Consider the following 16,065-nt stretch of genomic DNA (forward strand, 5'->3'; position numbering starts at 1 on the left):
TGATCTCACTTCAATGTTCTTATTTTTTTCTCTCCTATTACACAATCCCCTTCTTTACAGAGAGGAACGACCAAGACCTCCATACCATGAGTTCTCAGCAGAAAGAGCCTACTTTGAGAATGCACGCACCCCTGGCACCATTTACCCCGAAGATCCTCGCCGAGACTATCCTGCCCGCAGCCGTGAGCGGTATTCTGAATTGGAGCACTACCAGGGAGAACACTTTGACCCACGCTACCATGAAGACCCCCGGGAGTTCAGGGAATATCGAGATCCTTTTGAGCAGGACATTCGGAAATACACATACATCCAGAGGGAGCGAGAAAGAGAGCGGGAGCGCTTTGAGGCAGACCATGGCATGTGGAGCCCCTCTCATCCACGGCGCCCGATCACCCCTTCTGCCTCCCCTTCACCATCTGAGCGTGCTCCCAGAGACCCAGAGCGACGGGTCTACAGTCAATCCTCTGAGCGAAGTGGTAGTTGCAGCTCACTCTCACCACCACGCTTTGACAAGACTGACAAGGCGCCTCCATTGGAACATGGAGCCAGCTCTAAGAGTGAGAGGTTGGAAAAAGACATCCACCTGGTCGAACCTGAGCGTGTTGCTGGGGCTGAGAAGAGCAAGCGGGGGAGACGAAAGGAGAAAGGTGACAAAGAAAAAGGGGAGAAGAGTAAGTCAAGGAAAGCAAAGGTGCAATCTCCCAGCATCCCACCGTCTGAGACAGAGCTAGAACCCAGTCTGGATGGAGGCTCTGGAAGGGGAAAGGTGTCAGACCAAGACAGCCTTGACAGACAGAGATATAAAGGTGACAACGACCCTCCTCCTTCAGATCCGACAACGTCAACCTCTCGCCATGAACCTGTAAAAAGTGAGAGGCTTGAGTCAGGGAAAGGTGAGAACGCAGACAAGGATGGTAAAACACGATCCAAGAAACACCAAAAATCTGACACTGGAAATGATGGGAAAGATCCATCAGTGGATTCTGATCGGTTGGCTGCGAGAAAGAGGCGCTTTGGAGATGCCAGTGGGAGAACCATTCGACAGAAGAGGAGAAGGCTGGAAGATGAGGATGGGAGTCAATCCCAAGACTTTGGAGCTAGCACTGCCTTTACAAAAGAGACTGATGGTGACAGTAAGGCTCAGCAAAAAGACTCACAGCGGAGGGATTCAAGATCCAAATCAGAGAGGCTGGTGTTTCTTGGCAGTCATAAAGAGGGTCAGGATCCTGCAATGAGAGGACAAGAAGAGCTGCCCGATGGGAGCATGGACCCTATGGACTCAAAACGCCACCCTAGCCACAGTATGTCCAGAAGGTTCTCCCATGATGGGAACATGGACCAAGACAATGCAAGAGATCAAGATCCACAGAGCCCTTTCAAATATGGTACACAAGACAATGACAAGTGTGTCAAGGAAGAGCCTCTGGATATTGACCTCTCCCAGAGTTACCGCAAACAGATGGAGCAAAGGAGGCTCCACCAACAGCTTCAAGAGCCAGACAAACAAGAAAAAGCTGGGAGTCCACAAGGCTTAGAAACGGAGGACCTTGAACACCGCAGTCTGGTACATGAAGTGGGCAAGCCACCTCAAGATGTCACTGATCATTTCCCTTCTCATAAACTCAAGAAACTAGAGCAATTTGACGCAGATATCAGTGCCAAGAGGGGGGACCGTGTCTACAGGAGCTTCCGGCAAAAGAGTGAAGATCCTGAGTGGCACAACACTGCATCTCCAGGCTTGCAACACTTCTCTCATCATGCTGAGCAGGACTTTGCGGAATCTTCACATCTCAGGGAGGTTAAAACGGAGGATAAAAGCCACCCAGACCTGGAGCTGGCAGTCAAAAGGACACATACAACGCAAATGTCCAAGCCAAACACTCCTTTACAACTTAGTGAAGAAGAGCGGGAAAAACGTTGGGAGAGCAGAGTCAAGCAAGATTTTTTACCCGACTTAAACTTCACCAGAGGCATTGGAAAAAATACACACAATCGCAAGCGTTTGGAGTATGGAATTTTACATGATTTGGAGCCTGGGGAAGTACGATCCGATTCTGAAGAGGATAGAGAACACAAACCACATTCTCCTATGCCCTCCACTTCTATGCCTTTCTCTGACAGGCAACGAGTGGACAGATTTTCAGACCCCAAGCTTGCCACTTTGGAGAGGATGAAGTTCTACTCCTTTGCACTTGACCAGACCATCACACCAGATACCAAGGCCCTGCTAGAGCGAGCAAAGTCTCTGTCCTCCTCTAGGGAGGACAACTGGTCTTTTTTGGATTATGATTCACACTTTGCTGGTTTGCGCAGCAGGAAAGATACTGAAAAGGTTGAGTCAGCACCACGGCCTACACCCTCTTGGTACATGAAGAAGAAGAAAATTCGCAGTGGTGGGTCTGAAGACAAACTAGATGACAGGAAGGAAGACCCCAAGCCCAAGCCAGAGGAACATGAACGCAGGGAACTGTTTGCCTCCCGTTTCCTACACAGCTCAATCTTTGAACAGGACTCAAGACGTCTTCAGCACCTTGAGCGAAAGCATGAGGACCCTGAGCAAAGTCAGGCTCAACAAACTGGTCAGCAAGGCCTGGCAGATGGGCAGCCTGACACAGAACCAGTTGTCCTCTTCCATAGCCGCTTTTTGGAGTTCACGCGGCTGCAACAGCAGAAAGACCAACAGTTACAGGAAGTAAAAAGAGCAAATTCCATAGATAGTAATAGGGTGGAGAAGTCACCGGAGGCAGAACAGCAACCTCTGCAGTTTCTTAAAACCTCAGAACCGGTCATGGATCCAGAGACTAAATCTACTAGCCCTGCTGAGAACCACATGATTTCCCATTCCCCACTTATGCCCAAGGAGATGTCTCCACCTAAGCAAATGTCTCTACCCCTTCCACCCAAGGGGATGTCTCCACCCAAGGGGATGTCTCCACCCCTTCCACCCAAGGAAATGTCTCCACCCAAGCAGGTGGCTCCACCCCTTCCACCCAAAGAAATGTCTCCACCCAAGGAAATGTCTCCACCCCTTCCACCCAAGGAAATGTCTCCACCCCTTCCACCCAAGGAAATGTCTCCACCCCTTCCACCCAAGCACATGTCTCCACCCCTTCCACCCAAGGAAATGTCTCCACCCAAGCATACGTCTCCACCTCTTCCACCTAAGGAAATGTCTCCACCCAAGCATACGTCTCCACCCCTTCCACCCAAGGAAATGTCTCCACCCCTTCCACCCAAGGAAATGTCTCCACCCCTTCCACCCAAGGAAATGTCTCCACCCAAGGAAATGTCTCCACCCAAGGAAATGTCTCCACCCCTTCCACCCAAGGAAATGTCTCCACCTCTTCCACCCAAAGAGATGTCTCCACCTCTTCCACCCAAAGAGGTGTCTCCACCCAAAGAGATGTCTCCACCTCTTCCACACAAAGAGGTGTCTCCACCCAAAGAGATGTCTCCAACAGTGGAAACAAATGACATGTTTACTCCAGAGCCAAGGGGTCCAGAGCCAGCTGCCCCAGAACCTTTGACAAAGGAAAACAGAGAAAATGAACAGCTCCCTCCCCTCCTGCAAATATCTCCCTGTGAGATGTTGCCCCCTGCTTCTGTTAATTTAGCAGCCCCTGAGCACATCCGTTCTGTGAGAAAAGTTAAAAGATCCCCTAGTGAAGAGAAATCTGAAGATATAGCTCAGGATGTTAAAATGTTGAACCCTGAGCAGTCTTCCAGCAGTGATTGCCTTCATGAAACATCAGTGAGTAGTTTTGTACCAGAGCCTGAGCTGGTACCTCCTGAATTACCACCTGAATTCTTAAGTTCCACACCACCTAACCCTGTTGAGGAGATGGAGGTTTCAAAAGATGATACCAACACTGACAATACAGACACTCATACAGAGGTGGAAAAGAAACATGAACTCAATCAGACCCAGGTGCTTGTTGATAATGAAACCAGTGATGAGTCAATTTCACCACCTCAGAAGTCCAAGAACAAAAAGAGTAAGTCTCCTACTCAAGTCCCACTGACTCCTTTGATTTCAACAACTAGTTCAGAGAAACCGCTTACCCGCAAGAGTGAACGCACAAAACGTGCATCATCCCCTAGAGCAGAGTCTTCAAAGGGAAGCTCAGATTCCAAATCCACAGGCAAGTCTCCCATACATGGAGCAGACCCTGAACATGGCACAGAGCAGAGTATATCTGTTGGAAGAGCAAGGCGTAGAAATGTGAAATCTGTGTATGCCACCCCAGTTGAGGAAGATGCCACTAAGGGGGCTGGAAAGGATGTAACTGAGTCACCCCGCACTGCACGGAAGCGAGGTGGAGACAAAGACAAGGAAGCAGCCCCTCAGCAACCGTTAGAGCAGGATTCCCTTGCGCCTATTACTTCAAGGCGGGGACGTCCCCCTAAGAATCGGCGACAAGGAGAGGACATGTTAACAGCTAAAGGGGATAGATCAAAAATAGACACCAAGGATACAGACTCCAATGAATCAGAGAGTAGTGAAAGAATTTCAAAAGTGTCAAAAGGCAGACATTCTCCTCATGGTCATAAAGCTTTGGCAAGTCAATTACCCATGCCCATAGCGACTGGATCAAGTAGGAAGGGGGACAAAACTGAGCCACCTGAAGATGTTTCTCAGCAGATGGATTTTACAGAAGACAGTTTGGCCATGCAGGATTCCACTGTCTCGTGTAAGGAAGATACTGTAGCACCAGTTGTGACAAAGAAAGAGGAGAATGTTAAGCAACAACTAGGAACAGAGAAACCACGAGATAAAGACAGGCAGAAAAAGGACCCTGTTGACGAGAAAGCCAGTGGAACTAAATTTGGTGAGAAAGAGTCTGAACCACCAATCGTGGAAGAACTGCCTGTATTGGAGAAAATGGAGAAGAGTGGGAGAGGAAAAGCTCCACGCTTGACACGGACTCCAAAATCTCCTGTCCTCAAGAACCTGAAGATCAGACTAAATGTCACTGAGGTGAAAGATTTGCTTCAAATGGGGGATGAGGAACCTGAAAATGGGGATGATTCTTCTAAAAAGACCAAACCAGGCGAATCTACTAATGACCCATTATTAGAGTCTAGTCCAGGAAAAGATGTGAGTTCTAGCAACGAGGATAAAGATGAGAGCACACCAGAAACTAAGCCTCCAATAGATCCTAAAACTTTGCTACAACAGGAACAGGAGCTTGAGCAAGCTGTGGAGAACATTGCTAAACTGACAGACCCAACCCTCCCAGCAGAGTCACCAACTCCACTTGCCCCACCATCTGCAGAATTAAAAATTGAGACTGAGGAAGAGAAATCTGCCAATCCTGCTAGTGAGTATGAACTTGCTGCTGCCATTGATTCGATTATGGGTGAGGATATACCCGTCCCTCTGCCTCAAGAGCCGGTAATTAGTGCTGTTGTGGATTCAGACCTAGAGATTCCATCCTTCGTCCAGCCGACCAAGGGAGCTGAACCTGCGAGTAACATATCCCCTATTCAGGGGGAGTCCTTTTTCCCAACTACACCCAGGAAGGGTGCTAAGGGCAGAGCTAAAACACCGAAACGGTCTAAGAGCCAAAAATCAAGCAAAAAGGACGCTGTAAAAGAAATTTCATCAGAACCGGAGAGCACCTCTGTTATCACATCAGACAGCATACCCTCCAATTCACAGCCTGTTCCAGAAACTATTCCCTCAACCTCAGCTGCAGGTGTCATTACAACCACCTCTTGGAAGCCTAAAACGGAGCATTTGGCTCCTAAGGCTACGGACATGCCTAAAGAATCGAAGTTACCTCCAGTCCTTACAGAGCAACCTCCACCTCAACATCTGAAACCTGTCTGCCTCCCAACCAAAAGTCCCACTCTCCCCAAGCCTCAACAACAACCACCACCACCTGAGTGCATCTCACCTTCACTTTCTCCACCCCCAACCCGGCCAAACATCAGGCCCACACAGCTAAGCAGGATCCCAGTTTCCCCACCAGATTGGCTCAACCAGTCCAAGGACGTAGGTGTCCCTTCCTCTCCTAGAGCATCAGCAGCTTCCTTTGAGAACCCAGCAATTCCCCCTGACACTGAGCCCATGGAGACTGAGCGTAACAACAGTGACTTGCGTAGGATTCTCATGAAGCACAAAAATGTTTCACTCCCAGTCCCATGCAGTAGTTCTGTTCCTAGCAATTTGGGCACCTTATCCCTTAGGGATCCTCCACACCTACCTGAAAGTAATACCCCAATGGTTGCTGTGACTAGTAAGACCTCTCTTAATGACAACAGGCCTCATCCAGCTCAGTCTGTAGTCCGGCCCCCAGCCTCACTACCATCCCCTGAGTCAAAGTCGGTCATTTCTGTTATCGCCTCCACTGCCACCTCTGTTATCAGTCGTGTTTGCAATCCACCTGACATGGAGAAGGTTATTATGTCCGTTGACAGAAATCCCGTAGTGGACATGCCACTTCCCAAGCAGACATACAGGCCGCCCAGCATGGAGGACCGGGACAGTGGTTCGTACCATGGACCATCAGTTGGCGAGGAGGGTGGAATTGCTGGGAGGTACTTGGTTGAGAGCTCCGGTCTGGGTACAGGCTCCAGCCCAGGTCTAAGGGTGAATACCTCAGAGGGAGTGGTGGTGTTGAGTCACTCAGGACAGATCAAGGAGGGACCACAGAGGATAAGTGCCAAAATCAGCCAGATCCCACCAGCTACTGTAGTTGACATGGAATCTCAGCAGCTAGTGTCCATGCCCCAGATAAAACAGGAGATGTATACCCACTCCCAGTCAAACACTCCAAAGTGTCCTCCAATACAGACAGACCATGGGCACCTTAAGACGCAACAAACGGTTTCCTCCATTAAACAAGAAAACACTGGTATGGAAAAGTTAGAATCTCCCTACCCATCAGGACCTCAAGGAGGAGTCGTGAAGAGGCTCCAGCAGACAGTTAATAATCCACAAGTAATGGGTTACCATCATTCAGAGTTCACAATGTTATTGAAGCATCCAAAGAAAGTGGATGGGGCTGACACTATGAACGCTGACGGGTGTAAACCATCTTGGACCTCTGCCATAAGTCCTGCAATGAGCCCCCACCTGCCCTCTCCGGCTGGCAACCACGTAGGCTTTGTTTCCGGTTCGGCCACTGACAGAACACCCTCACATCTCAGTGGGGTCAAACAGGAGCCCCGTTCTCCTCGCAAGTCAGGCCATCCACATTCTCCGTTCACTAAAGTGTCCTCTCCCATCGGCTCCTCCTCTCCCAAAGGCCTCCCTGGGATGCTGCCCTCTGGCCTGCCCGCCATGCAGCAGTATGTCACCAGTGTCCACCACCCTGAGCAGTCTGTCATCATGCAACCTCACAGTGCTCACGGTGGCATTGGAAGGATGTCACCCCATCGTGCCTCCCAAGCAATCCCCATGGGACACCTTGTTCAAGGAGAGGGCAGGGTGAACACGCCACCCCTATCTGTCATGAGTTTCGGGATGCATGGAGACCCTCTTGCCTCTCCCTGGTCTGGTCCTCTCCAGCAACGCCCCACCTCGCCCCAGGCGGTAGGCAGAGACATAGTCCTCAAGGTTAACCCTGGGAATGTGAGGGGCCATGAGGGAGAGCAAGACGATGCCAGGCGCTTCCATCAGGCCGCAGGGAGACAGTCTGCCACACAGCTGAAAGCAGAGACTATGCAGCCGGATCCCCGTGGGGCTCTACATAGCGGGCTGCAGCTGGACCCATACATGTCGCCCAGGGACTTGCGTGTGCTCATGCACCACCCTCAGGGAGAGCGCTCGGCCCCAGAGCCACACCAGGGACACATCCAAGAGACTGTCCCAACCTCCTCAACATCTACCAACATCGCCTCGTCGATGTCCCCCAGGGCACATCTGCTGGCTAAAGGTGTGTCCGAGAAGGATGTCACAAAGCCACAGGAGGTCAAGAGGCCACACTCTCCTCTGAAGGATGGGATGATGGGGTTTCGGCCAAGTATGGCCGCCATGGCGTCCCCCCAAAGGGTGCAGCTGCTGCCATCAGGGACGGGAGCTTCTTTCTCTGAGTATCCAGGAATTTACACCAACACCCGGGCCATCCATTCACAAATCACTGAGACCTCTCCTTTTGGGATCAACCAGGTACCTCTCAACATCACTTCTGCCTTAGTGAGTTAAGCCCATTTCAATGTAATTTTATATCTCCACAATTTAATAATGATCATGTGGTAGTGTCTTAAATGACGTTTGAAAACCAGCTTCTTTATACTATACTTGTTCTGGTCCTCAGGGTGCAGATCCCAGCCAGTCACAAGCTGATGTCAAGGTGAAACAAGTTGGACAGCAACCTGTGAACATGGTGCAGCTGCTCACGGTGAGTCACTTGGACATTGAAATGGGGAATAAAGAGTGCATTAGAGAGAGTAGAGGGTACATCTGGACAGAGACAACTGAACAGGGCCAGCGAGATGAGAGAAAGAGCGGACAGGATAAAGTGTAGTAAAGGAAAACTATTCACAATTATATTCAGTTTTTATATCACATTAAAATATATTTTCTCTGTTTGAGCAGAAGTACCCGATAGTGTGGCAAGGGCTGCTGGCACTGAAAAATGACCAGGCTGCTGTCCAGTTGCATTTTGTCTGTGGCAACAAAGGATTGGCTCTACGGTCACTGCCCCTACCAGAGGGAGGATCGCTGCTTCGGATCGTCCAGAGAATGAGACTCGAGGCGTCACAACTGGATGGTGTGGCTAGAAGAATGACAGTAAGTTTATGGTCCCTGTCCTTGAATTGTTTACATTGGGATGAGAGTTAATTTTAAGGTTGGGCAATTTTGTTACGATTGCATCGTCTGTCGACGGTGTTTGACGGCCATCGTCGACGGGGACGACGTCGAGATGTCACAAACGATGGTTCAGCGTAAGTGAACTTGGCTGCCCTGCCGGAATCTGGCAGCACACAACAGCGCAGTGCAGTGAGCACACAGCAGGGCGACGTGCCAAATGGCCTATTCCCTAATTGCCATAACCTAAGTAGTTGGACAATTAACATAATGCAAGAGAACAATGTAGATTGTGGAAAGAGCGTAGAGCACCAAAGCAGCACAAGATGTCAGATAGGGTCTCTTTTTTCCCCATCTCCTCCTATTTCGGATGATCATGGGCCTTTTGCAGAGGACACTCAGTTGTCTGGCTTATTGTTTTAAAATCTTAATTTCCCTTTTTTCTCCTTAATCCCTGTTCAATTTCAATGTGACTAGTTGGCCTAGGCATGGCCTACTCTTTCGCGATCAACCATCGAATGAATCTATAGGCCAGCTCAGATTTGTTTACGAATAGCCTAAATAAAAACATAGGATAGTAAAAACGAGAGAGCGAACAAACAATTGCAAGATAGACTAATCGAATAGGAAGTTTAAACAAACCTGGTACATTTCTGCTTTACTTATTAAACCCTTTCCACTCATGGGAATTGGCCTATATAGAAATTGGCCTATATTGATAGGGCCAATTTGAAATGTTTCTTATAGAAGAAATATGAAAAGCATATGCATAACCATGAAAGGAAACAGTTTTTAGAGATTATGGGAAAATTATTAGACCAGAGGACACAACAGCTCACCTGACACGACTGAATCCAAACATTACACTGTTGATTTTGTGTGTATTTTACATTTACTGTTATTTTTTGCCACATTTGTTGAAAATAAATCTGAAAAGGAACATAATATTCCTGGAACATAATATTCCTGGAAATTGTGGGGTAGGTGCAACATAAGACAAAAAATGACAAGGGTTTAAGTGAGAGGACTAACAGGTGTCTCCAAGTGGTCACCGTTCCTATTTAAGGTGCTTTTTTGAGTTCTAGCTGTGCCGTTGAGAAACTAAAAAAAGCACACTGTTTTATTTGGAACACAACTCTGCATCCCCGCCCTCACACAACACCGGTCAAATATAAAGCGCAAACAGGCTCATTTTCTTCAGAACAACCAAGGATATGCCATGTCATCTTGTAACTACATCAAACAGAGTGATCATAAATTATAACACTGTATATGACAAGTTTTATGTGAAGTGCACATTTGGACTCACGAGGGTTTGGCTTGCTTTTATGACAAAGCAGTATTTATTATAATCCTCAACGTCTCATCTTTGAAACTGCGTGGAGTCCTCTTAATTTACAGCAGTCAACCCGCATACGGGTACGAGTGTAAAGGGCTGTGGCCGTCAGAAGATTTTGTCAGCCGGTAATTGTCAAGCAAATAACTGTCGTTCTCACGGTAATTGACGTCTAATTAACAAACAGATTTGTCATCTCCTGACTTCCACACACATCCTACAAGCCACTGATGCAGATCTTTGGAACATCTACATTTTAACAAGTCTAATAAATCCATTTAATATAGCCTGCACCTTATAGCCAAATCCATTATTTATTTTAGACAGGTCTACAGAAGCATGATATGAAGAAAAGGTAGTCTATTTCAGAAGAACAGAATAGCATACTCCGAGTTGTCCTTATGTTAGGTCCTGATCTGGCTATGCCAAATGGCTGTGGGCTACACCAGTTAATTTAGCAGACAAGATGTGCTTAGAATTCCGTGGCATTATTGTTTTTATTATTTTATAGAATGAAAAATAGAAAGCACCTGCGGCTATTGTGTTGAGCGGTTATCAAAAAATTCATAAATAGGTACTCGTATATGCTTAATTTAGAGTTAGTAATGTAAGTTTAGTTCTACAAACGTTGGGCTATACTTTTTGATACGTTGTAAAGCTGCATGATGGAACTAATGATGATTTGAAAAAAAGTAGCTTGAAAGGTGTGAGCTCTGCTTTGATTTGTCAGCCAACAAGATGAGTAGGCCTAACGAACAGCAAAAGCACTAGCCTGCGTCAATCTACTATCCCCCATAGTACAAAAGTTGACCTATTCTGTGCAAGAAATAAATATTCCAAACATAGTCTGGGACAGTTGTGGGATGCCACATTGAAAGTCACTGAGCACTGCTGCCAATGTTTGTTTATGGATATTGCATGGCTGTGGGCTCCATTTTATACAACTGTCAGCACTCACTCCTCACGCTGCAGCTGCAACGAAAGAGTTGCCAAGTGTATCGGTAGCCCTGCGTTTTTATTATTAGCAGCTCGTCGTGTCTTTAAATATTGAGGAATATTTCACTTTCTCTGGTCATAGGAGCAACGAATTTGTGCATGAGGCACAAATAATGTAGTGTCTCGAGTTTCGCCATCATGTGAGGCATGATGCAGACCCTCTTCTGCTCTCTCCCTCCGCTGAGACTGACCATCAGATGCAGGTATCATCAGTCCAGTAAAATAAAATAAAAAGCTAATGATTTCAATTGATGCTTTGCCTTGCAAGTGATACAACTGATCAATTTTGTCATCGAAGCTATAGTTTTGAAATATAATATGGTCTAAGAAGAACAATATTGACAGGCCAAGCATAGCCAATATGCTGTGATAATGTGTCAGGGCAGTAGGCCTAACCTCATTCCTACAGAACAGTTTTTATTACGTTAATGTTGTATAGGCTTACATTTTTTAAGTTAAAACATATCTGAGCGGTAGATGTCAGCCTGATTTTTGACTGCGAAAGTGAACTTGACTCAAAAGGTTGGTGACCACTCAATTGAATAATCAGTCTGTTTCCATAATGCCAACATTTCACCCAAGTGTTTTGATCTAAATCTCAAGTCAAATCGCAATTGTAACATTTGGTTAAAACTAAGGCCAAGATTTGAATCCCATATTGTGCAGCTCTACGTAACAGTATAAAACAACCAGAATGGGAAAAGCTTTGTTGCTACCCTAGGGTTATGCACAACTCATGAAGCCAATTTTGAACATTTTTATTATTCATAAACCTAAAATGCCATCATACCGTTAAGTGATGTGAAAAATATCGTGATATATTTTGGCCATATCATGTCACAATCTTATCTGATTTATAATAGACCAATAACTGTTCATCTGAGCTAGGGGGTGGGATCTAGACCATCCTATCAGTCAATCAGGGCTGTGTATGTAAATGTCTTCAAATTAGTTTACTAACACCCACACAATTACTGAGCATTTCAATGGTCAAAAGAAGCTCAGGGAAATTAATTATATAAAATATATTCTGGAGTTATTTTCATGAAATAAACAGTGATTTACTAGAAATACAGTGAAATACAGTACTAGAAATACAATTTAAAAGACTGCATAAGGACCTTTTGGCCCAGATCATCAAGTGGAGGCAAACAGCAAGTGAGTGGATCCTACATGAGGAAAATGTTTAACTTATAACCTAGTCTCTCAGCAACTAAAGTAATGGCCAAGAATTTCTGGCATTCATCTACATCACAGGTCCTTGTTCTAATTTGATTTATGTTCTGTCTACTGCAGGGGGAGAGTGAGTTCTGTCTCCTGCTAGCTCTGCCATGTGGACGGGACCAGGAGGATGTCCTGAACCAGACCCAGGCCCTAAGAACCGCTTTCATCAACTACCTACAGGCCAAGCTGGCAGCAGGCATCATCAATGTCCCCAACCCAGGCTCCAATCAGGTGGGTCTCAGTCTGCCTATTTAGGTGTTTGCTACAGTCTTTTTGCAAACCATCAGCCACTCATTGTTTTTGATCAAATGTAATTTGTTAGTAAATGTGAAGTTATACACTCCCCTACGTATTTATTTGGACAGTGAAGCTAAAACTGTTCATTTGGCTCTATACTCCAGCATTTTGGATTTGAGATCAAGTGTTTTGTGAGGCGACAGTACCGAATGGCACCTTTTTTATTTGAGGGTATGTCAGTTTTACAGTTTAGAAATGAATGCAATTTGTATCTATCCCCCATTTTGAAGGTGTCATAAGTATTTGGACAAATTCACTTAAATTCACTCAAACTATATTTTCCTGTGTTTTATATATATTTCCACACTGAGGTTGGAATAATACTGCGAAAATGATAATGCCATTTTAGTGTAAGAGCTGTTTTAAAAGACAGTCTGAAATGTAAGCATGTTTTGGTGGGGTGGAGTGTTGGCCTGGTAAATTAGTTAATAGACCAATAAGAAAGAGTTCCAAAACCCTCTGCCAAACAGCTAGTTTTCAGTTTTCCCCTCCACACTCAGACCACTCCCAGACAGTCCAAGCTAAATTCTTGCTTGAGAAATTGCTCTTTGCTAAGAAGCTATTTTTGTGTTATTTTTGACAATTTTAATTGAAAACAATCACAGTAAGATAGTTAATTGTTATCCAGAAATTAGTTGATATTGAGAGAAAAAAAGGCTGCATTGTAGTCAAGTATTTGGTCCCATATTCCTAGCATGCAATGACTCCATCAATCTTGTGACTCTACAAACTTGTTGGATGCATTTTCAGTTCATTTTGGTTGTTTCAGATTATGTTGTGCCTAATAGAAATTAATGGTAAATAATATTGTCATTTGAGTCACTATTGTAATAGGTTTCTTAAGACTTCTACATTAATGTGGCTGCTACCATGATTATGGATAATCATGAATGAGGAGTGAGAAAGTTAGATGCACAAAGCCCCCAAAAAATGACCTATAATGGGAGGTATGATATTTATGACGCTAACTTTTTTCACGATTCATTCATGATTATCCATAATCATGGTAGCATCCACATTAATGTAGAAGTGTTCAGAAACGTATTCTATTCTTATTTACAATAAGTGACTCCAAAATGACACACTACATTATTTACAATTAATCTCTATTGAGCACAACATAACCTGAAAAACAACCAAAACAAACTGCAAATGCATCCAGCAAGTTTGTAGTAGTCATTGTGTGCTTGGAATATGAGATCAAATACTAAACTTTAGACAACATTTTATACACTAAGTGAATTTGTCCAAAATACTTATCACGCCTTCAAATGGGTGGATTACATAAAGCTCTTTAATTTATAAATGCTAAAACAGATATGTATGAAATTACCCTAAAATAAAAGGTAACATCCTGTCGCTTATTATACATTTATTACTTAAAAAAAAAAAATGTAACCCCCACTTTTCTCCCCAATTTCATTATTACGATCTTGTCTCATCGGGCTCAGGAGAGGCGAAGGTCGAGTCATGCGTCCTTCGAAGCATGACCCGCCGAACTGCGCTTAACACCTGCTCGCTTAACCCAAAAACCAGCCGCACAATGTGTCGGAGGAAACACTATTCAACTGATGACCGTAGTCAGCCTGTAGGTACCCGGCCTGCCACAAGGAGTCGCTAGAGCACGATGAGCTTAGTAAAGGCCCCCCCCCCGGCCAAACCTAACCCTGACGACGCTCGGCCAATTGTGTGCTGGCCTATGGGACTCCCGGGATCGAACCCCAGGCTGTAGTGATGCCGCGACACTGCGATGCAAGGCCAATATAAAACATTTGATCTCAAATCCAAAATGCTGGAATATAGAGCCAAATTAAAAGTTTGCTTCAATGTGTGTGTTTTACGTTTTAGAAGTATCTTTAGATAGTTTAGTCTTTCAACTGATCCATTTCTATCTCTCTTCTCCAGCCTGCCTACGTGTTGCAGATATTCCCACCATGTGAGTTTTCAGAGAGCCACCTATCCCGGCTAGCCCCTGACCTCCTCAACCGGATCTCCAATATCTCCCCTCACCTCATGATCGTCATCACCTCCGTTTAACGACCCCCCCCCCCCCCCCTTCCCCAGCGGGAAAAGGGAACCACCTCTTCACTTCAGTGGACGTACTTAACGTTGAGCCTCAGGAACCAAGAGGAATGGCAGGATCTTTGCTCCTGGAGACACTGGGAACATGTAGGAATAACGTCCTATTGGAACTTTTACCTTTTCCATATCTTTTTTTTTTGTCACTCCTGGTATTTTTGTCCTTCTCAAAAGAGTGAGCTCAGGGATGGACTAGACCAGAGCCCTATATGTGTCCATTCTTATTGGACAATTTTTTTTTCTTTTTCTGCTGTATTTGTATTTATTGGGGAGTTTATTTTTACGTAGGGAGATACTTTGAAGAAAAATCTGGATGTTTGATGAAAAGAATGAGTGACTAACTGTGTGGCCTTTTTTTCTTCATCTTTTTAATGATTATGGTTCATTTTTCAATTCTTCATAAGAAAGGATCATAGGTCATTGTACAACAATGGCAAACATAGACATTTCAACATGTATTTAAACAAACGTCATTTTTCAGCCTATCCCATAGAGAAAGAATTAACTTCAAAATACTATTAGGGCATGTCTCAAATGGCTCCCTACTCCTCATATAGTGCACTACTTAGGGCCCTGGTCAAAAGTAGCACAGAAAGGAAATAGGGTGCCATTTGGGACTCATAGATCTTGTAGAGAGGACAGTGTCAGCCTAACAAACCCCTTTGATTCCACCAACTCTGCTGTTCCATTTTCTCTCTACTCAAACCAGACAAGGCTCTTCCCTTCCACCTGTTTCTGCATTATACGAGCAACAGTGGGATTAAAGAGTTTTTGGAATACTGGACTCTGTAAATATTTTAAATATTTAAAATGGACAAAATGGAACTTGAGATGACTTGACACCAAGAGACTTCCAACCAACCGTGGAAATACAAGGTGGGATTGTTGGGGTTGTAAGGAAGGACGCAGATGAAACCCCTTGATTTCGTGGAGTAAATGCTTCTAATACAGCAGGTTGGCAAACTCTCGTGTGGAGTTTGCTGAGGGCACATCACATTTTGTTACTCCAATAAAAAAACAATCCAGAAAACTTGAACATTAAATGAGCTCTTTTGTTTCATCTGGATGTTTGTCATTGTTGTTTCTCTTTGAGATGCTGTCTGTTTGAAATAAATGTTTGAACATTGTGTAAATATAATCTGTGTTCAGTAAAGGCCTACTTCATTCCTCACGGTTAGTTTATGTAACATATTGATTGATACAGGATGTGGTGTTGGGTTAGGGGATTTCCCTTCACGTTGTCAAGTATTTGGAAATTAATCCCATTATAAATGGAACGTTCAATAGCATTTAATCACTGACACTGTCTATCAGAGGGGTTAATGTGCATTGGAATTGTTGCATAAGTGACACAGGCCAAGTCCTTACACACACC

At 45.1% G+C, this 16,065-nt stretch overlaps 1 protein-coding gene across 7 annotated transcripts in view; it reads left to right on the forward strand.

Moving 5' to 3' along the window:
• Nucleotides 1–15,828, forward strand: part of LOC139563850 (msx2-interacting protein-like) — a 34,251-nt gene extending 18,423 nt beyond the window's left edge. For 4 of the 7 annotated variants that reach the window (XM_071382802.1, XM_071382813.1, XM_071382807.1 and 1 more), the window contains 5 exons: nt 61–8,143; nt 8,265–8,348; nt 8,546–8,740; nt 12,384–12,545; nt 14,517–15,828. In XM_071382802.1, the coding sequence (XP_071238903.1) occupies nt 61–8,143; nt 8,265–8,348; nt 8,546–8,740; nt 12,384–12,545; nt 14,517–14,648 (8,656 nt within the window). In that variant the 3' untranslated portion in view covers nt 14,649–15,828. The remainder of the gene's footprint in view (nt 1–60; nt 8,144–8,264; nt 8,349–8,545; nt 8,741–12,383; nt 12,546–14,516) is intronic. The other 3 variants (XM_071382805.1, XM_071382840.1, XM_071382821.1) reach the window with 2 other exon arrangements.
• The last annotated feature ends 237 nt before the right edge of the window (nt 15,829–16,065 follow it).

Source organism: Salvelinus alpinus, chromosome 2, assembly GCF_045679555.1.
Source record: "Salvelinus alpinus chromosome 2, SLU_Salpinus.1, whole genome shotgun sequence".
NCBI lineage: Eukaryota > Metazoa > Chordata > Actinopteri > Salmoniformes > Salmonidae > Salvelinus > Salvelinus alpinus.